The sequence below is a fragment of the Canis lupus genome, chromosome 21, assembly GCF_011100685.1.
Source record: "Canis lupus familiaris isolate Mischka breed German Shepherd chromosome 21, alternate assembly UU_Cfam_GSD_1.0, whole genome shotgun sequence".
In the NCBI taxonomy this organism is placed as follows: domain Eukaryota; kingdom Metazoa; phylum Chordata; class Mammalia; order Carnivora; family Canidae; genus Canis; species Canis lupus.
In genome coordinates this window covers 26,084,652-26,105,264 of record NC_049242.1, presented here as the reverse complement: position 1 = coordinate 26,105,264, position 20,613 = coordinate 26,084,652, and the positions used below count along the sequence as shown (strand labels likewise).

Genomic DNA, 20,613 nt, shown 5'->3' with positions numbered 1-20,613 from the left:
CCTCTTCCACTTCAATCAGATCTGAGTACTTCTAACTCTGTTTTATATGTGTGCATTCTGCCTAAGATTTCATTTGATAAAAAGAATCTTCTGCTTGAAAACAGTGGCTTGCTGGCTCTGTATCAAGTATCCTTTCTCTGCCTTTACCCTCTAACCCTGGGCTTATTGGTAATTCCACTGAACCTGAGACAGAGCCCCCAACGGTGACAACTGCCTCAGATTCAGGTTTTTTTCAGCTCTGATAGTAGTCCCATCACCAGAGAAGGGACAGGCAGTCTTATCCAACCTGAGGCTAGCCCAAGCCAAGTTCCAGCTAAAACCTGGGAACCCTGTACCCTTATCTCCTGGATTCCTCTTTGTGCCCCTAGAAGACGTAGCCCCTCCTCCCCCAAATCTCACTGCTCACAGACCACAAATAGTACTATAGGGTGGTGGGCAGGACAGAGGGGCTGCAACCAGCACACAGATGAATACACTTCCTTTATCGAGGGCGACAAACCGAAACGAAACCCCAAAACCCCAAACATGTAAAAACCCAGGGTGCTAGAAATACAAACTCAATTCATTCAAATTCAAGCTCGTCCAGACCCTGGTCACAAACCCTAGTGAGGTGCATGTGAGCACCAGGTCAGGGAGAGGGAGAAGGAGTGAGGCCAAGAGAAAGGGTGGGAAGGGGGCCCCTATAGGCCCCCTAGGGATCACCCTCACACTGGTATCTTCACCTTCCCAGTGACAGTGAAGACCTACCAGGCCCTAATCTTTTGACCCCCATCCCATCCCTGGCCAGGGCTTTGAACACCAGTCCCAAATGGTTCTGCCCTCCCTTGCTCTGTCCTCATTTGCTCAGGCTTCCAGCCTCACTCTTCTCCTCCTCCACACTCTTCTCTGTGATTAGTAGCAGGTTAGGGTACTGTGTGAGCCGCAGTGAGGCTGGGGGCCCAGGGGAGGCAGGGTGGAGACGGGGTGAAGAGAGGAGAAGAGCTGTCCAAGGATCCCTCTCTTCATGGGATCCCAAACTGTACAACCAGCTCCTCTTTTGCGTCCACTCGGATCTGAGAAAGTGCACTGTAGGCATAAGCAGCTATCCTGGAGACCTGAGAGGGACCAGGGACGAGAGCAACAGAGAGACACAGTGAGAAGAGAGATCCGGAAAGCCGGGGAAGGGGGATCGGGTAGCAAGAGAGGAGGGGGTGGTGGGGGACAGGAAGCCAAAGAAAAAGGTAATGACGGGAAAGACAGAAAAGTACAAAGCAGAGAAAGAGAATAAAGGTAGAGAGGGGAAGATACAAAGTAAGGTGAGAGTGAGTGGGGCATTCGAGCTACCAGGCTCCCTAACTCCACTTCCCTACCGCCTCTGAGACAGAGAGGGTGAGCCCTCTGCCACAGCCCAGCTATAAGGGAAGGGTAGGCGCGGGTGGGCTCAGGGGTGGCTCACCTGCTGCAAATCGGAGAAGGGGATGGGCTCGCTGGCCAGCACTTGGTGGGGCTGGCTGGTGAGAGATGGCAGCGGTGGCAGCTTCTTCCAGTGGGTCAGGCTGCTGCTCAGCACAGCCAAGCGGGTGCTGGCCAAGAGGGAGGACGGCGGGGAGCGGTCAGGCCAGTCTGCTCTGCCCAGCCCAGCCCAGCCCAGGCAAGCTTCAGTCCCTTGGGCCAGAGGAGCAGGGTGACAGGCACCTCTGCTCACCACAAACTCACTTCAGGCCCACCTCCCTTGGCCTCCGCACCCTTGAGGGCCATGGGGCAAACAGGGCTGACACGAACATCTGCTGAGGTAGCGGAGAGATCTGTCGTCCATCTCCTGGGCTTCACCCAAACCAGAAGCCTGGCCTGGGGCCCAGGCTCCAAAGCTGGATAAGGGGCAGGGAGGAGCCCAAGGAGCCTGAAGGGGGGACCCAAGCTGGCCAGGTCTCACCTGTACTGCCTTGCCCGATCCATGTACTCATGCTGCTCCATGCCCTGGGAGTCCGCAGCAGACACGTCAATGATGTTGCTTTGGGGAGAGGAGGCAGAGGGAACATGACAGGTGCTTCAAGAGGGACACACGGGATTCACTGCCAAGTGCCAACTCCAGGGCTATCTGACACCACTGGCCCTGCCCGCCCAGTGGAGTAGGACTGGGCCCAGAAGCACCTCTTGCCACTGACTTTGTCCCATCCCCCATGTCCTGGGCCCTGTCCCTCTGTCCATCCTTTAACATGGATAGAGAAGCTCTGCCCAGGCTTGGTCCTGTGGTGCTCACCTGGCTGTTTTAGCAAGGATGGAGGAGAGCAGGGCCTGCTCATCTGTGCGGGTGGGAGGCAGGCTGTGGTAGTTGGGCTCAGCTCCATTGAGGGCTTTGGTAGGGGGGCTGCTAGGGTCCAGCAGCAGCTTCCGTTCCTCTCGGTCCTAGGTGAGGTGATAGGAGAGAAGTCAGCCCTGGACCCTTTAGTCCAACCTGCCTTTCCTGGGCTCTTCTCTCAGCCCAGCTCTGACCCTGAAGCACCAAAAAATACCCTAAGTGCCCAAGTATATGGCATGTCAGCTAAGACTCAGTCCTGCCTGCCCTCAGGAGCTCAGCTGAGTTGGTGGTCTAGAATGAATCAAAGTGGAACCAAGCAGTCCTAGAGGCCCTGAAAAGATGGACACAGGCACAAAGCATATATTCAGTAACAGGTCTAGAGCTTCAGAAAACAGTCCAGCACCTGACAGACAAAGGATACTGGAAGCTGGAAGCCAGAGGAATGAGGTCTAGAAACTGCTGCAGGTCAGGAGCCTAAGAATGGCACTCCTGATCCCCAGGCCAGGCCCTCCCCAGCTAGCTGGCTGCTCCCACGACAGACGCCCTGAGAACCCAGACAGTTCTATTCCTCGTATAATGTCAGGGCAGGAGTCCCAGTCTCTGGGTCACACAGTCCCAAGTGTGCCCCCTTCTTGAGGGCAGGTCCCTTCTACTCACAGGTATTCACTCTCTTCTGATGTCCTCTTTGTATATGACTCCCAGGACTATACTTGGTGCCCCTGGTGAAGCCTGGCCTGACACTGGAGCTGTTCCCTCCCTTGCCAATCCACCACACCTCTGTTAGTGTGGTTTTGCTGATTTTCCGTAGTCCGTGTTACTGCTAGCCTATGCTGATAATCAAACCCCCAGAATTAACCTGGGGCCAAACCAGGTCTCCCTGGTCCTTCACAATTCTGTGTATATTTCCCCTCGTTCTTTCAGTCCCTCGTTCTCATCTACCACAATGTCTCCGGGTACCACCCTGCTTTGAGCCCATTAGCAGCAAATCCCTGCTGGCTTTGTGTCAGCTTCAAATTGGATAAGCAGACTTGCTGGTTATCTATCCAAGCCATAAAGGGCAAGGGTGCCCAGGACAAAGCCAAGGACAAGGGGCCTATCCTGCCTAATGCTGACTCACCGACCCTTAGTGCCAGACCACCAGTGCTCCACTCCAGGCCGCTCTCAGTTCCTACCACAGCCCTTCCCGTGGAAGGCTCCTGACTCCACAACCCTCCTTACACAGGGCCACTTCCTCCCGCCCCACCCTAGGCAGGCCCAGCGTTTTCACAACACTCTTCCTCAAGCCCAGGGTGCCCAAGTGTCCCCAGTTCCCCACAACAGGAGACAAAAGCTGTAGGACTCTGCCCTATCCCCTTAAAAACACGGCCCCTCCCCCTTAAAAACACAGGCTAAGTATTAAAGAGCTAGAAAGACAAAAGGCTTGCCACAGACCGAGCTATCTCACAGAAAAGCTAGCTCCATCACGAACCCTGAGTTTGCTTCCTGGGTGTCATCCTTCCCCCAGCCCTACTCGAGACAGATCTGCCTGCAAGACGGAGCATAAGCTTCCCATCGGGTTGCTCAAGAACAAAGTTGTTTTCTGGAGACCTAGACTCCCAGAGGAGGCTGGGCTACTCCCATCAGAGTGGACAAATAACGTCATCCCACCCTCAACAGGCAACTGCAGCAGGGAAGAGGTTTTCCATACCAAGGGCTGTCCCTGAGTCAGTGTCAACCCAGGAGTCAGGGCTTCACTGTCTGCCCTAGACACATAGATGTGGCTTGCCCATGACTAGCCACCTGGTCTACGGGCACAGGTTTGAAAGAGACAGCTTGGTCCAATGTATAAAGCACATGGCTTGGTATCAAGACACCGTGACTATGGCACTATTCGGCTCTCTGTCCTTGGCTAAATCACTTAGTCTCTCTAAACTTTTTCCTTGCCTTTAAATACAGGACCTGTACCTATACGACAAACGTTTGGCAAAAATCAAATGAAAGAACTATAAAAGGCCTTTGAAAAATGTGTAATAGGTTTCTTTTTATTATAATAAAGGAGTAGAGATGAAAGTGGGAGAGGGACTCTGAGATAGTGAATGGTATGGTATAGACCTTTGCCACACGAAGCCTCAAATCACCCAGCACTGATCAAGCACCTCTCTGGGGGGTTAGAAACAGAAGTGAGAGCCTGTCAAGAAGAAGATGAAATTCAGGAAAGCAGCAAGCCTAGTTCTCCCAACTAGAAGCCAATATTCTTTATTAGAAGACACTAATTCTTCTTGACTCTTTCCTTGCAAGAGTCTGTATTATCCTGCGGGGATGATTTCCCACTACCCTTGTTTTCCCAGTAGACGGGAATACTGTCTCCTCTAAGAGACTGAGGTGAACTGAGGAGTAGTAGGCATTAAGTATGCCTAACATGGGATCCCTGGGTGGTGCAGCGGTTTAGCGCCCGCCTTTGGCCCGGGGCCCGATCCTGGAGACCCGGGATCGAATCCCACATCGGGCTCCCGGTGCATGGAGCCTGCTTCTCCCTCTGCCTGTGTCTGCCTCTCTCTCTCTCTGTGATGACTATCATAAATAAATAAATAAATTTTAAAAAAAAAGTATGCCTAACATAAGGCATAGGAAATAAGATGTGTTCATTGAGTGTTTGGAAAATTAATGAGGCCCAGGAGCTACCCATGCCTCTCAAACAAATGACATTTCCTAGCCTTAAGTCCTTAATCCAAAATAGGTTCATGTGAGTGACTGAGGAAAGACCTACTTCGCAAATACTAGTAATATAGTCCATTTCTGTGACCATCTTCCCCACCAGACTCTGAGCTACTTGCAGAAATCTTTCTATCGTCTCTGCGTCTAGAATGTGTTGAAATGCAGAATCCAGGCTTAGAGGCAATCAAAAAGGTGATGGCAAAGAGCTTGAGACTTCATTCTTGGGAAGGTCTCCCCACTCCTAAAAAGAGATAGGCAGGCAGGGCAGGGTTTAAGGTGTGAGAAGTGAGAATGCACCAAGTGGAAGAGGGAGAATGAAAAACTGCACAAGTTTTCCAGCTTAATCTCTTGTGCAAAGGCATCAGATCTACAAATTCCCAGGACAACTACTCGTCTAGCTGAAGGAACCCTCAGGCCCCAGGCAAAAACTGCACGAGGCAGGCAAAACTGTGCTCCCCATCCCATCTCTCTCATTTAATCCAGCCAGAGCAGAAACCCACTTTGTAACTTCCCAACTTCCCACATATCTCGATGTCATTGTCTCTATTAAATTCTTCACTGGTCAATTCAAATGCCACCTACTTCCAGACGCCTTCTCTGACCCCAAATCGGCAGTGACCTTCCTTCTCCAACCCCAGGGGCTGAGAGCAGACACAGATTCCTGATTCATGCAGGACAAACTAATTCTGAGCCTCAGTTTACCCATCCCTAGAATGGATTCACAAAGCCCGCTCCTACAAGCACAGAAAAAGCACAGAAAACTGATGAGACCATGTTTCCCAGAGACCTAGGCTGAGGATCCTGAAGGCTATAAAGGTTTAAGGGTAGGATAAGATGAAAGGGGTGGGAGCGAGCGGGACAAGCACCTGCCTGCACACCCCAGTGCGGAGACTGTAGAGAAAGCTGGGGCTTTAACAGGGGTAGGAGCCCGGCCGGGCGTCCCCTCTGTAATCTGTCCCCTCCCGGCCGCCGTACTATATGAGCCCCGCAGTCCTGCTCCCGCTCTTCTGCAGGTTTTCTTCTGAGCCCGACGCCCCAGTCTCGCAACCCTCATTCCCGAGCCTCGCCCGCCGCGGCCGCACCTGGTCCGAGTCCTCGTTCTCGCTGCTGTAGCAGCACCCCATGGCCGGGGTCGGGCCGGGCGCTCAGGCCGAGCCGAGGAGGGACGGCGTCCGTCGGGAGCCCTTCCGGTCACATGACCCGTGGCTACAGCCAGCAGGCAGCCACCCTCCTCCTCGCCTATCCCTTCCCAGAGCCGCGCCGCGGCCGCCGCCACCCCGGCTTCCGGCCCCGCCTCCACCGCGTGATCATCGCCAACCAATGGGAAGGCTCGCTTCGCTTGACAAGACTCGAGGCACATGATGCGAGAAAGGGAGGGGCGGATCACATGACTTCAGCCTCTGCCCAGTTTCAGAGATCGAGGCTTCGTCCACCGGCTCTGGGGGCTCTTCTCTGCGGCCGGCCCTCGTGCTATGTGGTTGCGTGGCTGCCAAGCTACCTCTCTGGGCCAGTGAGTGAACTTTTACCAAAAGCTATTATGATTTGGTCTCCTAAATGCCATGCGAGGGGCGATTGGAATTGACGCCCTACGCTTCTAGAGCACACAAGTCTCTGTGTACATTGGATCCAGATGCCTAGCGTCCAGTTGGGGGACACATAGAGTGTGGCACCCAATGGAGTTCTCACCCTGGACTAAGGATCGACAACTTACTGGAAGAAGAGCCCTTACTCCTACACAAACCAAGGCAGAGCAGAGCTCAAACCTGGAAGAGGTAGAGGCCACCTCACGGTCTTTGCCCTTAGGCACGTCTCTTCAATCTTGCTTGGTTTTCTTAAGCAACCATAGTAATCTAACACACAATGCTCTTTTCTTAGAACCATCCTATATTTTCCCTTGGACGCTGAACACAGGTCCACGTCTGTCATTCAAGATCTTGCAGAGTCTCTTACCTGCCTCCCATGCCAGCATCTGAGTCACGGGGGCTGGTGGTGGTGCAGGAATCGGAGTAATGCCTCGCCAGCCAGCCGTAAGAAAGAAAATATTTGCAGTTTCCTGACAGACCCTCTGGACTTTCCACACGTGGCCTTGTACACTGTCTCCCTACTAGGTGTCTCTTCTGTCTTCAAGCCTCACTACAAACAGTAACCTCCTGATTGCCATCTCCAATCCCATTATTTGGGCATCCTCAGCTCCCTGTGCTTAATCCCTATCCCATACGGATTTCTTCATTTATTGAATCAAGTAATTATCTGTAATGTGCCACACAATGTTCTGTCTAGATATACAGAGGTTCACAAAAAAGCCTAAAGTGTATCAATGGAGTACTGGATTATGTTTTATTCTCCTTTTCTGGATCAGTCTCTTCCTCCAAACTTGGGAGTTCCTGGAGGAAAGGAACAAGATCTGAACCCTCTCTGCTACCCACACCCTGGCATTTGCTTAGACAAAATGTCAATTGAATTTTGAATTGAGTAAATTACAGACTCCCATTACCTTGGGTCACACCATGTCCCCTGTCCTGGGAGGGGACATACAAGGAGTTAGAGGAGAGGTCACTGAACCCAGTAGCTCTTAATACCCCTCAGATCAAAACCCTGAAATTCTGTAAATTCTTACATGGCTTGAGAAGGGTAAGAGTCAAACCCACCTTGTTCCTGCAGTAACTTGAACTGCAGGTCTCAGGTGACAGCAGCAGCTTCTGCATCAATAATTGAGAGCAGGTCCAGCCTGCCTCAGGGTTCTCTAGCCCCAAGGACTCCCCCTCCTGTCCTATGCTCTGATCTTCCCCCAGCCGGAGCCTCCAGCCCAGGTAAGCAGGGCTCTTGAGTGTGGGTTCCCAAGCATACCAGTTCAAACTCACTATCACTCACCTACTCACATCCACTTTTACACTCTTGCTTTCAATTTTAGTCCCCACCATCACCAGAGGCCTCACAAGGGGCAGATGTGGAGGAAAGGGAGGATCATCCAGGGTATGCAAGAGGAAAGAGCACTTATCCCCCATCGGGGCCCTGGAAGAAGAGGCTCGAGCTTGGGGGGACAGTGGGTGCTGTATGTGTACACGCTTGTAAAAAGAATTCTGAAAGAGAACAGAAAAGGCAAATGCAGGGGAGGAGGCATGAAAGGACTGGAGAAGAGACAGAGACTCAGGGACTCCTCCCAACCTCAGGAAAGAACAGATGGAGGGGTGGGAAGGAATTGCATCCTAACACCCTATGGAGTGTTTTGATTGCCTTTTACTGAGGCAGCACACAAGGCCCGAAGGGGTTTCTGACTACAAAGTTGTGCTCTTTTGCTCCACATTAATGGGTCAGAGGAGACAAGGCAGAGGGGAGGCTGGGTGGGGGATATCTCAGGGGACTATGGAAAGTGGTCCAGAAGAGGTGACTAAAGAGATGAGGGGAAACGGATGGAAGAAGCACGGTGAAGATAGGACCAAGGGGCAGAAGTGGGAAGAGGTGGTTTGGGGATGGATGCAGAACACAGACTAGCATGAAGTCCTTGAAAGTAAGTACATGGTTTTGGCATTGAACCAATTCAGATTCAAATCCCCATTTTGCTGTGTGACTATGGGCAAAAGACAGCCTTTCTGAGCTATGGTTTGTAAAACATAGGGACAATTAATACAAATGACAAATGGTGGATGTGGGTTTCCCTCCCTGCCTCTTCTCACCTCAGAGCCCTGGTGGGGACCATGTCCCCCGCCATCGCACTGGCCTTCCTGCCACTGGTGGTGACATTGCTGGTGCGGTACCGGCACTACTTCCGACTGCTGGTGCGCATGGTCTTGCTGCGGAGCCTCCGAGACTGCCTGTCAGGGCTACGGGCTGAGGAGCGGGCCTTCAGCTATGTGCTCACCCACGCCCTGCCTGGGGACCCCAGTCATATCCTCACCACCCTGGACCACTGGAGCAGCCACTGCGAGTACCTGGGCCACATGGGGCCTGTCAAAGGTCAGTGTTCCTTACCCTTCTGCTCCAGGCAGCACCCCTAAGATGGTAAGGAAGGTCTGGGACCTACCACTGCCTACTGGGTGCATTGGGCAGGTTCCTGATCCTCTGAGTCTCTCTTTTCTCCTCCACAAATGAGGGGGCTGGGCAAAGCTATTCATTCATCTAACAGTTATTGCCACCACTTTTGTACTAGGCCTGTACTAAGTGCTGGGTTGGAAAAGGAGGCAGAGGCCACACAGATGAATCAACCACAAATGTTGGCCTCAAAGGGGACAGTACAAAGGGGACAACCATCTCAGCATATAACTCATAACTTTGTAATTATCTGTGCTAAGTATTTCTCCCCCAATCACGGAGGCTCCTACATCCCATTCAGAGTAATGCCTGGCTTTGTTGGAGTCCCAGGTCCTGGCACAAGTGATTTTACTTTATTTCAATTTTTATTCTATTATTTTATTTTTAGATTTTATTTGAGAGTGTGCACAAGTCAGGGAGAGGGGCAGAAGCAGAGAGGGAAGCAGACTCCTTGCTGAGCGGGGAGTCCAACTTGGGGCTCGATCCTAGGACCCCAAGATCATGACCTGAGCTAAAGGCAGACACTAAACCGACTGAGCTGCCTGGGCACCCAGCACAAGTGCTTTTAGAGTCTGAAGAAATTTTTCCAATTCCAAGGTTAGAAAGATATTCAATGAACAAAATAAGAGGAAATGAAACTGGATGTTCTAGCAACAGTCTCTCAGAAGCCTGTGGCTCTTTCTGTTTGAGCCCTCCTGGAGGAAGCAGACCCTAGAATTGCTTTCAGCTTGGCCAAGTAGATAAGGACAGGGGAGGGGAAGGGCAGAGCCAGCCACATACACTGGTGCAGCATGAAAAAATGAGCCAGCGCTGCCTTGGTTGACTTTGGGCACACTGTTTGGGAGGGCTGTGGTAGAGGCTACAGATGGAAGAATGGAAAAGTTGGATAGGATCAGGTCCAGGAAGGTCCTGAATGTCAGGCTAAGGATCTCAAGTTAAATCTCAAAGGCCTTGAGGATCACAGGAACTAAGGAGCAACAGGGTCAGATTTGTTTGTTGGAAAGATGCCTAATGGCTGGTATGAAGTGAAACTGAAAGAGGGGAAGGGAGAACCAGTGGGGCAGCTAGAGCTGTAGTCCGAGAGGAGACCCCAGCTGGTTGGGGCTGCAGTGAGGCAAGTGGGCATTCGAGATCCTTTTCTATCAGGGACCCCAAATCCATCTCCCATGTCTGCTGTAACAGCCATCTTCCCCTCAGGTCAGATCCTGACGCGACTGGTGGAGGAGAAGACCCCTGCGTGCGTGCTGGAGCTGGGCACCCACTTCGGGTATTCCACACTGCTTCTTGCCCGTGCTCTGCCCCCTGGGGGCCGCCTTCTCACCGTGGAATGGGACCCACGCATGGCAGCAGTGGCTGAAAAACTCATCCGCCTGGCTGGCTTTGACGAGCGCATGGTCAGCACCCACCTCCTTTCCACCCCCAGCCTTGCCCTAGCCAAGCCTCCCCAGTAAAGGAATCCCACCCAGGGGAAAGCAGCAGCTCCATTCCACATAGGGGACTGGGACCTTGGATGATGTGTGAACTCCTGTCCCCCTGTTCCAAGTCATTTGTCATATTTGCTGCTGGATGACAAAGGAGCAGTTAAGAGGAAGGTCTCTGGAGCCTAGCAAACCTGGGTCTGAACCCTTAGTCTAGTCTACCTCTTGTGACCTTTATGACCTAATTTCCTGAATCTCAGCTTCATCACTGCCAGAATGGAAATCACAATACTGATCCTGACCTCTTGGGTCTGTTCTGAAAACAGAGGAAATCTGAGAACACTCATGGGGACTTAGGCCAGGACCTGGCATAAAGTAAGCCAGATCCTGGGGGAGGTGGTCTGGTTTGGGAGACAGTCCCTCCCACCCTCACCTCCAGCTCCTCCCACCCCTACAGGTGGAGCTCATTGTGAGTAGCTCAGAGGAGGTGATCCCATGTCTACGAACCCAGTACCAGCTGAGTCGGGCAGACTTGGTGCTCCTGGCACACCGGCCCCGATGTTACCTGCGAGACCTGCAGCTGCTGGAGGCCCATGCCCTGCTGCCAGCTGGTGCTACTGTGTTGGCTGACCACGTGCTCTTCCCTGGTGCACCTCGCTTCCTGCAGTATGCCAAGAACTGTGGCCGCTACCGCTGTCGCCTCCACCACACTGGCCTCCCAGACTTCCCTGCCATCAAGGATGGCATAGCCCAGCTCACCTATGCAGGGCCTGGCTGAGGTCCAGGCCCAGGGGTACTTACTGCTGCCCCTCCACCCCCATCCAAACAAGGACCTCAGGACATCTCCTCCCCTCTCTGCTTGTGGCCTGACACATGCTGGGCTCAGGGATGGGGAGGCTGTCCTCCCACCTTTGCCCTACTCCAGTTCCACACTGACGAGGCGTCAAGTTAGGTCAGACTGCTTGGTCTCACTGGCCCCTACCTATCCTTCCAGAGAGACCTATGGATTAACAGGCAAGAGTCCTGAGCTCCCAACCCAACTCTATCACTGATTTTCTGGATGACTCCAAGGGAATCCCTGGGCTGCTCTGAGATTTAATCTGCTCTCCTAATACCAACGAAGCTGTCTGGAAGAGCTCCAGGGGCCCCCCATCTCTGAGACTCAGAAAGCCTGCCCTCCCCAGCCCATGCAGTTCCAGGTGGGATCAGAGGAAACAGAGAAGCTCTGAAGGAATGTATGGATACAAGCTGGGCCAGAGGAAACGGACATGAAGCCTGGGCCCATGGCTAGGGCCACCCTGGCCTTGCTTAGCCCTGGACCACATGGTCAGGTAGGCTTGCCTGAAGTCCCTTGTGTGCCCTCTTCCTAAAGCTCAAGATGCTGGATTCCTCTGCACCCCACCAACAAATAGGGAATAGACACGGGGGGAAAAAATCAGTCCTGTGTCTTTATTCAAGAGAGTTAGAAAGAGATTATACCTGGCAACCAAAGGGTGAGGTACTAGGCAGAAAGGTGGGTTGGGCTCAGGCCCTGGGGAATCACGGGCAAACTGATGGCCTGGGAGGAGCCAAGGAGACCAGTTCCTGGCAGCAGCTGAAGAGATACCCAAGGGTGAGCTTTCAGGCACTGGGGCAATCAGCTGGTTCTGCAGAGGATGCAGGGTAAGTTGGGCTGGCCTGGAATTTACCTGAGGCCACCCTGCCTTGTCTACCTAGATCATCCACTGGTCCTGATCCTGTTCGTTGCCTTCCATGTCCACCTGGAGAGAAGGCTGGGTGTGGGTGGGGAGGGGCCTCAGCCACCCAGCCAGCCCCAGTCCCAGATCTTGCCCGTCTGGCACCAGAGTCTCTGTACCTCTTGGCCACCAATTAGTTAGGTCAGGGGCAGGGGCCCTCCCCCACACCTCTACCTACCTCATTGACCTCTCCATCATCTGGTGACTCATTGTAGTCATTCATCTCATCCATGTCCTGCATATCCTCATCATCCTCTGAGTCCTCTTCACTATCCTCGTCGTCATCTTCATCCTCTTCTTCTTCATCATCATAGTGCTGGTGAGGCAGGGGAAAGACTATAGGCCCTATAAGAGTGCCTGGACCAGCTCAAGGTCCACTTGGAGCCAGTCTTTGGGGCCAGTGCATGACCCTCCATTCCCCAACCTTTCTCTGTTCCTTTGAGTCTAGCAGGCTGATGCATGTTCTATAGGACCTTAGTGCTGGGTTCAATGGCCACCACTCTACACCCTCTTTATAGCCTCCATCCAGAGCTGAACACCACAACCGCTCTGAGGTCAGAGGCAGGACCTTCAGAAGTAGAGCAGAGCTTTAGTCCACCTGGGCTCCACACAAGCCCTACCTGCTGGAACCACTCACCTCTGAGGCCGGCTTGCCAATAGGTACCAGGTTGTTGTCTTTCTCTGCAATACTCTGGAGCTGTAGCCAAATCAGGTGGAGAGCAGAGTCAGAGCCTGAGCAGGACAGGTCAGGGACATGAGACTGGCCTACTCTGCCCCTGAGAAGTCCCCTCAAGGGTGAAGCTTCCTTCCAGTTGCCAGAAAGAGCCAATCTCTTTGTCTCTTATCATCTGCCACTTACTTATAAACTCGATCCAACTACGTCAACTCTCTTAGGAGGAAACTGTGGCCTCCTAAGATGATGGTGAGGGTAAAGTGAGAGACTATCAGTCTAGAATAAGGCACCTACTAGGACCTCAATAAAGTCAAAATTATTATTTCTTATGTTTCAGAGGAAAGAGCCTTGGCCTCCAATCTGGCTCAGAAGTCTCACGGGCCCACAGTAAGTCAGGGTAATACAAAGATGTGAATCTAGGCCTCCTGCCTCCCAGCTTGATTGTTCCCAGTTCAGGGCAAAAAGCTCCTCCAAGAGGCTCCACCACTGTGCTAGGTCCTTACTCACCCAGGCCTGATGCTGTTGTTCTTGCTGCTGCAGCTCTGTCTCCTCCACACAGGGTCGATCCAGATTAAACCACAATGTCTCAGTCACACGGGGGAAGAGTGAGGGAAACAAGGTGGACATGGCTCCTAGACTGAGGTAAAGGGCCAGGTGAATCCAGCTGTCAGATGTGTTTGGTTTTGGGTTTTATTTGGTTATAGTTTGATTTGGGGATGGGGTGGAGTAGAAGGTAGCAGGGAAATAGCTCTTCTCTGTGGGAATCAAACAGACCTGGGTTTGAGTCCTGGCTCCACCACTTACTAGCTGTTTGACCTTGGCCAAGTCACTTAACCTCTATGAGCCTCAGTTTCCTCATCTGTAAAATGGGGGGAATAATAACAATTATACCACCCTCATACTTATTCTGATAATTTACTTTATGGAGAAGTAAAGTAGTTCAAGGGGAGGCGTGGAGGGGAATGGAAGCCAAATGTAGAGCTATGAATCCAGAATGCAGACTGGCATTACAAAATCAGAGGCAGCAGGGCTCCTCTGGTCCTATCCTTACCTCCTCCAAACACTAAGACCTACTTTTTGCCCCTCTATGATGATCCATACCATACTTACCCAGTGTCAGAAATTTAGGACACTAACCACCTCTCTCATGAACCAGCTAAACTGGGGTGGGGTGCAGCAGGGTTCAGGAAGACATTCTAAAGGCATGAGTAAATGAATGAATAAGTAAATGGAAAGCTGAATGAACTAACGTGAATGGATAATGTAAATTCGGCACGGATTAAAAGCAGCTGAGGGGGACCGGAAAGGTCCCAGAGAATTTGAATTAAAACCTTTCAGCTCACAGGAAAATTGAGGCCCTGCGACAGGCAACGACTGGCTCTAGGTCACAAGTGAGCTGGGGCATCATATTCCGCGGGGAAGAAATCGAGGCCAGGCACTAGAGGAGATGAGCAGGAGAAATAGACCGACGTCTACTTCTGCTTTTGCCCTAAACTCATTTAGCCGATCCCGGGCCCGCCGCTGCCCTTCCGTGAACCTCAGCTTCCCGGGCCGTGTCAGCAGCACAACTAGCCATCCTCACTCCCGGCCGGTCGTAGGAGAGGCCAGAGCCCGAGGCTCCGAAAGCCCCCCCCCTCGCCGCAAAGCCCCCGCCCACTCTTTGCTCATTATGATAATGACCGCGGGGTGGACCAACACGAAGAATGCAGGGGCGGGATTCGAGCAGGCATTTACCCTTATAGGGCTGCTAATCGCGAAAGGAGCGGGGCCTGAATGGGGCCAATTAACTGGGAGGAATGGTGGGTGACAGAAACGGACACCAATGAGGGACGGATCTCGGGCGACTGGGTGGGGCTTAGCCTCGAGGAAGCGGCCAATGAACTGGAGCTCTTTAATGTGGAAAGGAGTCGGAACGTGGAGCCCCTGAGAAGCCGGGTCAGGACCGCGGGGGTCCTCCGGGAGAGGGAGACGAGAAGGGGCAAGGAGACAGAGGCCGCAGCCTGGCTTCCGTACTTACCGCGCCAGGAGGCGGCAGCCGGCGGCGACCCGGAAGCACTTCTCTCTGCCCGAGCGGAAGAACCCACCAGAGCCCGGGAACCACCGACGCATGCGCCTTTGCTCTCCTTTTGTTTCCCGCTCCCGCCCACCCCACCGGATGTGACGTTACACACCTCAGTCACGTAGTTGAGGTTGGAAATTTGCATACTCCGTTGGCCCCTCCTTGAGCCTCCGCCCTTCGGCTTCCCCTGTCTGCCCGCCCCCCCGCCAACGGCCCCATCGAACCCCGCCCATTCGTCCCTAGCCAGGATCTGCTTGCCAAGCCCTGCTGGAAAATAGCTGGCAGCAGCTACCTGCTTTAGCACTGGAACTCTTTGTCCTGCCGCGCGTCCCAAGAAAATTCGTTTGCTTCTACCCCCAAATCGCGGGGCGATATTATGCCCCTTCTGTCTGTCTTTTCTCACCCTCAGCTTCTTGGTTGGTGCATGTATGTATGACTTCAGCAGAAATAGTTGAGTCCCTACTGTATTCCAGGCTCTGCTAGAAGCTGGGGATGAATCTAGATCACGGTCCCTGCCCCCGTAGACCTCACAGTCCAGGGGAGAAGCCAGGCTCCACAGACCCACAGTGGACTCAGCGGTTTCTTACGACTGCCTGTCCAGCTCTGCATCTGAGTTCATGTACGGGTTTCAGTGACCAGTCAGCCTCAGGACACCACTTTTGGGGAATTCAGTTGCCCTTTCCGGGACTGGTCTAAATACCTTTAGTGGTCAGCCTCGTCATCTCTCCCAGTCCTTTGTTGATGAGTCTGTTCTGGTAACCGCTGAGTCAGCCTCCCCTTCAGAGATCATGCCTTCTGTCAAACGGCAGTTCTTCGAACCCAACCCCCCCATTAAGCTCCATCACCCACCAGCCTCTTCTAGAGCTAGCAATCATCCCTGATTCTGCTCCTGACCACTCCAGATGTGTGAGCTTTAACAAGTCCTTTTTCCACCCCGGTCTGGATTCAGTTTCCTCTTCAACCATAAACTTCATAAACTGCGCATCCTTCCTCCTATCCTGGACTGATGTGAGGATTTGGTGAGACTACATGTTTAAGTGGTAGTGTACTGTGTATGTTAACGTGATTGTGTTTCCAAGCAGTTCTGGTAGTCATGAAGCTTTTCATTAAAGAATAAAATTTGGGGCAGCCCCGGGTGGCTCAGCGGTTTGGCGCCGCCTTCAGCCCAGGACCTGGTCCTGGAGACCTAGGATCGAGTCCCAGGATCGAGTCCCACGTCGGGCTCCCTGCATGGAGCCTGCTTCTCCCTCTGCCTGTGTCTCTGCCTCTCTTTCTGTGTCTCTCATGAATAAATAAACAAAATCTTTCTTAAAAGTGAAGAGTAAAATTTGCCTCTTGGAAATGTCCACCTTTTTCATTCATTCATTCTACAAGTACGTACTTAGTGCCTTACTATATGCCTGTCACTAGTCTAAGTAGTGGGTATACAATAGGGAACAAAACAGATGCCCCCCAACAATCTCCATGCAGCTTCCATTCTAATAGGAGAGATAAACAACAAAGAAGATAAACAAAATACAGTTTTAAGATTGGGATTGCAGGATTGCAGTAAATAACCTAGGAGAGGGGCACCTGGGTGGCTCAGTGGTTGAGCATCTGCTCCCAGGAGGGTCCTGGGATCAAGTCTCACATCAGGCTCCCACATCAGGCTCCCTGGGATCAAGTCTCACATCAGGCTCCCTGCAGGGGGCCTGCTTCTCCTTCTGCTTATGTCTCAGGCTCTCTCTGTGTGTCTTTTATGAATAAATTAGTAAAATCCTTAAAAAAAAAACTAGAAAAAAAAAACATAAATCAGAGAAGCAGGGAGGGGAGGGGTTTTATTTTAGATAGGGGGGCCAAGGAAAACCTTACTAGGCAGGTGACTTTTGAGCAAAGGTCTAAAGAAAAAGCCGGGGGTGCAGGGGTGGCGAGCACTGTTCTGATATTTAGGAAAGAGCATTTCAGAGAGAGAACAAGTGCAAAGGGTCTAGAATGGCTGAAGCATAGTGTACTACGGTGAGAGCTGCAGATGAGGACAGAGAAGTAGCAGGAGCCAGATAGTACAGTCTTGCGAGTCACAATAATGACTTTAGCTTCTACTCCATGTTGAGAATCCTGTGAAGGGTTTTGAGCAGAGGATCCACACAATCTGATTTACATTTTAACAGAGTTAACTCTGGCTGTTCTATGAAGAATAGATTCAGGAGGGAGAGTGGCAGAAGCAGGGAGACCAACTGGAAGCCTATTACAATAATCCAGAGGTGGGGGATAAAAAGTGGTTGAATGTTGAATATATTTAGAGGGTAGGGACAAGAGAGCTTGCTGACAGATTGGATGCAGAATATCAGAGGAAGAAAGGAGCCAAGATTTTTGAACTGAACAACTGGGAGACCAGCGTTACCATTTCTTGAGATGGGAAAGACAAGGGAGATGTTGTTTTATGTAGGGAACTATCTGGAGCTCATTTTTGGGTGTGTGCAGAGTTTAAAATGCTCATTAGAGTACAGATGGTGAGAGGGCAGGAGGAACAGGGGGCAAGAAGTCTGAGGTCAGGGGAGAGATCTAGACTGCAGATATCAATTTGGGAGTTATCAGCACATAGATGGCATTTAAAGCCATGAGATGATATGAGATCATCAAAGGAATGAGTGTAGATGGAAAATAGTTTCCTTCAACATTCATCATTTAAGGAAACTAGGAGAAGCATCAGATCAGACTGAGGGGGTCCAAAAATATAAGTAGAAACGCAGGCAAGCTGGGTGGTATCCTGTAAGCCGAGTACAGAAGAGGTATGAGGAAGGAGGTGATGCTCCCCTACAGCCTTGTTCTGTACAAATTGATTCTATTGTATCCCTAGCAGACCAGAAATTCTTGAGGGCACAGACTTGAGTGGTTTCTATGTCCCCAGGACTCAGACTGATGTCTCCCTTCTCCTGGATCCCTTACCTGTTCTTCCTGTGGACTATGTCCCCATGAGTCCTCCTGCTTCTTTTCCTTATAGACTCCCTACCTCCAGCACCCTTTGCCTCCCATGCTTCCTGACAGCTCTGGCCTAATGGAAATCCTCCTGTAACCTAGAGTTTCTTACCAAGGTCCAGCCAGGTTCAACATGCCACAGTGACTGGTTAGCTTGGGGGAGGGAAAAAAGAAATGGGAGAAGTGGAAATATTGTGTGATTTCCTATTTTGGGCTTGGGCAATTCAGTCAATGATGGTGACATTTGTCTTACATTCCTTATCCATCATTTAACCTTGCTGAATGTTTAAGTTGCTTTCATTTCAAGGATAATAAAACTAAGACTGAGAGATTAAGAAATTTGCTTCATATTCCTTCATTTGTTCCACTGTTTGGTCAACATTTATTGAGTGCCAAGCAAATGCCAGACACATGCTAGGTCCTAGGGACAGAAGCAGACATAATCCCTGTCCTAGAGAAAAATACAGTCCAGTGAGGACTAAAACAATTATACACAATTATAGGAGAGGGTAGTAAATGTTAAAAATCAATGTATGTAAAAAAAGAAAAAATAAATAAGTGTATGTTGGGACGCCTGGGTGACTCAGCGGTTTAGTGCCTGCCTTCGGCCTAGGGCATGATCCTGGAGTCCCAGGACTGAGTCCCACATCGGTCTCCCTGTGTGGAGCCTGCTTCTCCCTCTGCCTATGTCTCTCCTTCCCTCTCTCTGTGTCTCTCATGAGTAAATAAATTAAAAATCTTAAAAAAAAAAAATCAATGTATGTGGAGACCATATGAGAGCACAGAGGAAGGAGAGATGAATGGGTTCTGGAGAAAAGTTTAGACTTTTGTTCCAGGGAAGCATTAGAGAGGGCCTTGAGGGATGAGTAGGAGTTTACTGGTAGACAAGAGGGAGAAGGCAATGTATAAAGAGGCATGATTACCTTCAAGGACATGGAGTTGAAAGGTGATGATGTGTTTGAAGAACACTGAAAGAACTAGGAATTTTGGGCAGAACTGGGGATAGAGAAAGAAAGATGAGAAAGAATGTTAGGGAGACTCAGATGGGATGGGCTTTGGTAGCTCTGAGATGATGTGGACAGGATGGTAGTCAGGATCCAGAAAGAGTGAGAGCTGAGCGATGTGAATGCAATACCTCCTTGCTACCTGTTCCTGAAATGCACTGAGTACATTCCTGCTCCACAGCCTTTGGGCTTACGATTCCCCCAGCCTGGAACATATCCTTCTGGCAGTGTAAACTGACAGTTGGTTTCTTTTCTCTTATGTAAAGTAAGTGCCTGACTTAAGCTTTAATTACTGAAGCATCCAATGCACAGCTATCTCTAATAAACCAAGAGCCAGGTCACTTCCCCTCCACCAAGGCACTTTTGTTTTTGGGATCTTTGCTGATTTTGATAACTGTACCATTTGGGCCACTTATTTGTTCCCTATCCTCACTTTAAATTACCCCTCTTTTTTTTAGTTTTTTAAGATTTTGTTTATGTATTTATGTATTTATTTATTTGAGTGAAGAGGAAGAGGGAAGTGGGAAGGTAGAGGCCCCTAGGGCCCCCGATATTCATACCAGGACCCTTCCTGTCCTCACTTCGATATTTACTGCCTCGCTCCATGCTCATCCTTCCATCACAGTCATCACTGCTAAGGCTTACAGTGAATGGAAAACCAAGATGAAACCCATCTCCTGCTATATACAAAATCAGCATGGTCCATTGGGTTTATCATTTTCATGACCATAATGACCCAAATGATCCCTCTTCATTTCCATTCCTGAAGAGGTCGCATTTGACCCTGAGTCCAGAGAATTTTTTTTTTTAATTTTTTTATTTATTTATGATAGTCACACACAGAGAGAGAGAGAGAGAGAGAGAGAGAAGCAGGCTCCATGCACCGGGAGCCTGACGTGGGATTCGATCCTGGATCTCCAGGATCGCGCCCTGGGCCAAAGGCAGACGCCAAACCGCTGCGCCACCCAGGGATCCCCAGAGAATTATTTTTACCAGGTGCTCCCCTAATTGGAGGTCAATGCTACTATATTTTATAGGGACGATCAAACCATCCAAAAGGCACTAAAACTCCAAGGAGAAAACTTACATTCTTTCTCTGTCCCTTGAAGATGTAAACACCCAAGGAAGTAATTTAAGATTATTTGTCATGCATAAATACAAATCTCTTTTTTTTTTTTTAAGATTTTATTTATCTATCCATGAGAGTCACAGAGAAAGAGGCAGAGACACAGGCAGAGGGAGAAGCAGGCTCCCTGCAGGGAGTCCGATGTGGGATTCAATCCCGGGACTCCAGGATCATGCCCTGAGCCAAAGGCAGCTGCTCAACCGGTGAGCCACCCATGCGCCCACACAAATACAAATCTTAAGAAGTCTTCACAAACATTAGTAAAAAGCTTTAGCCATTGGAGCAGGCAACCTTAACTTGTTCCATCTGTCAATTTGGACTCAACTGTTATTTATAAACTAGTGAGTTTTATATTAATGTACCTGATTTGTGGTGAAAATTTTGAAACAGAAGCTATAGGGTCTCTGTTATCTCTGCATGTTTATAAATGTCGATGGATGTATGATATGTATGTACATGTGGTTTTCTCTCTCTCTCTACCACCAGATGGTATTGCCAAAATTAGTTGGTAAAAGAGCTCTATTTAATTGGCTTAAAAATGAGCACTTTTGAATTAAATATTCCTAAAACTCAGATATACAGAAACTAACCCAAATGTTTTTCAAGTTCTTATGATCTGGGATAACCTTTGGTAAATAAAA

General features: G+C 50.6%; 4 protein-coding genes across 17 annotated transcripts in view; 2 read left to right on the top strand and 2 right to left on the bottom strand.

Moving 5' to 3' along the window:
- Positions 1-461: 461 nt before the first annotated feature.
- LAMTOR1 (late endosomal/lysosomal adaptor, MAPK and MTOR activator 1) lies at positions 462-6,244 on the bottom strand. Its single transcript, XM_038568809.1, has 5 exons — positions 6,055-6,244; positions 2,240-2,385; positions 1,913-1,990; positions 1,436-1,562; positions 462-1,094 (listed from the first exon to the last, which is right to left on the bottom strand). Exons 1-5 carry the CDS (start codon positions 6,094-6,096, stop codon positions 1,002-1,004), a joined length of 486 nt encoding a protein of 161 aa, XP_038424737.1. The 5' UTR covers positions 6,097-6,244; the 3' UTR covers positions 462-1,001.
- On the top strand, positions 5,980-13,727 carry LOC106560171 (transmembrane O-methyltransferase). Of its 5 annotated transcripts, XM_038568797.1 has the most exons (5): positions 6,004-6,744; positions 6,848-7,782; positions 8,652-8,926; positions 10,199-10,395; positions 10,877-13,727. In XM_038568797.1, exons 3-5 carry the CDS (start codon positions 8,668-8,670, stop codon positions 11,195-11,197), a joined length of 777 nt encoding a protein of 258 aa, XP_038424725.1. In that variant the 5' UTR covers positions 6,004-6,744; positions 6,848-7,782; positions 8,652-8,667; the 3' UTR covers positions 11,198-13,727. The 5 variants fall into 5 exon arrangements, 4 of the variants coding, with proteins under 4 accessions (XP_038424722.1, XP_038424724.1, XP_038424725.1 ...); XM_038568794.1 differs by lacking the exon at positions 6,848-7,782 and having other exon boundaries at positions 6,000-6,482; XM_038568796.1 differs by having other exon boundaries at positions 6,002-7,214.
- Positions 11,848-15,726, bottom strand: ANAPC15 (anaphase promoting complex subunit 15). Of its 10 annotated transcripts, none has more exons than XM_038568807.1 (6): positions 14,846-14,958; positions 13,603-13,687; positions 13,336-13,460; positions 12,793-12,852; positions 12,334-12,471; positions 11,848-12,191 (listed from the first exon to the last, which is right to left on the bottom strand). In XM_038568807.1, the coding sequence occupies exons 3-6, from the start codon at positions 13,453-13,455 to the stop codon at positions 12,132-12,134; spliced, it is 378 nt and encodes a 125-aa protein (XP_038424735.1). In that variant the 5' UTR covers positions 13,456-13,460; positions 13,603-13,687; positions 14,846-14,958; the 3' UTR covers positions 11,848-12,131. The 10 variants fall into 10 exon arrangements, with proteins under 10 accessions (XP_038424735.1, XP_038424734.1, XP_038424732.1 ...); XM_038568806.1 differs by having other exon boundaries at positions 13,336-13,465; positions 13,633-13,687; positions 14,846-14,957; XM_038568804.1 differs by having other exon boundaries at positions 13,336-13,465; positions 14,846-14,955.
- Positions 15,003-20,613, top strand: part of LOC609621 (folate receptor gamma-like) — a gene marked incomplete at its 3' end in the record, with an annotated part of 21,186 nt that continues 15,575 nt past the window's right edge. The window contains exon 1 of the mRNA XM_038568793.1: positions 15,003-15,906. The remainder of the gene's footprint in view (positions 15,907-20,613) is intronic.

Bases quoted from the DNA above. Each gene is read 5' to 3' on its own strand.
- ANAPC15 (XM_038568800.1), bottom strand. From the start codon at position 14,937: ATGCGTCGGTGGTTCCCGGGCTCTGGTGGGTTCTTCCGCTCGGGCAGA. The intron at 12,472-12,792 runs GTGAGTGGTTCC...CTGCCTCACCAG, and splicing joins TTGGCAAGCCGGCCTCAGAG to CACTATGATGATGAAGAAGA. The intron at 12,192-12,333 runs GTAGGTAGAGGT...ACCCACACCCAG, and splicing joins ATGATGGAGAGGTCAATGAG to CCTTCTCTCCAGGTGGACAT.
- LOC106560171 (XM_038568794.1), top strand. From the start codon at position 6,445: ATGTGGTTGCGTGGCTGCCAAGCTACCTCTCTGGGCCA. The intron at 6,483-8,651 runs GTGAGTGAACTT...TTCTCACCTCAG, and splicing joins CAAGCTACCTCTCTGGGCCA to AGCCCTGGTGGGGACCATGT. The intron at 8,927-10,198 runs GTCAGTGTTCCT...TCTTCCCCTCAG, and splicing joins CCACATGGGGCCTGTCAAAG to GTCAGATCCTGACGCGACTG.
- LAMTOR1 (XM_038568809.1), bottom strand. From the start codon at position 6,096: ATGGGGTGCTGCTACAGCAGCGAGAACGAGGACTCGGACCAG. The intron at 2,386-6,054 runs GTGCGGCCGCGG...CACCTCACCTAG, and splicing joins AGAACGAGGACTCGGACCAG to GACCGAGAGGAACGGAAGCT. The intron at 1,991-2,239 runs GTGAGCACCACA...CTCTCCCCAAAG, and splicing joins ATCCTTGCTAAAACAGCCAG to CAACATCATTGACGTGTCTG.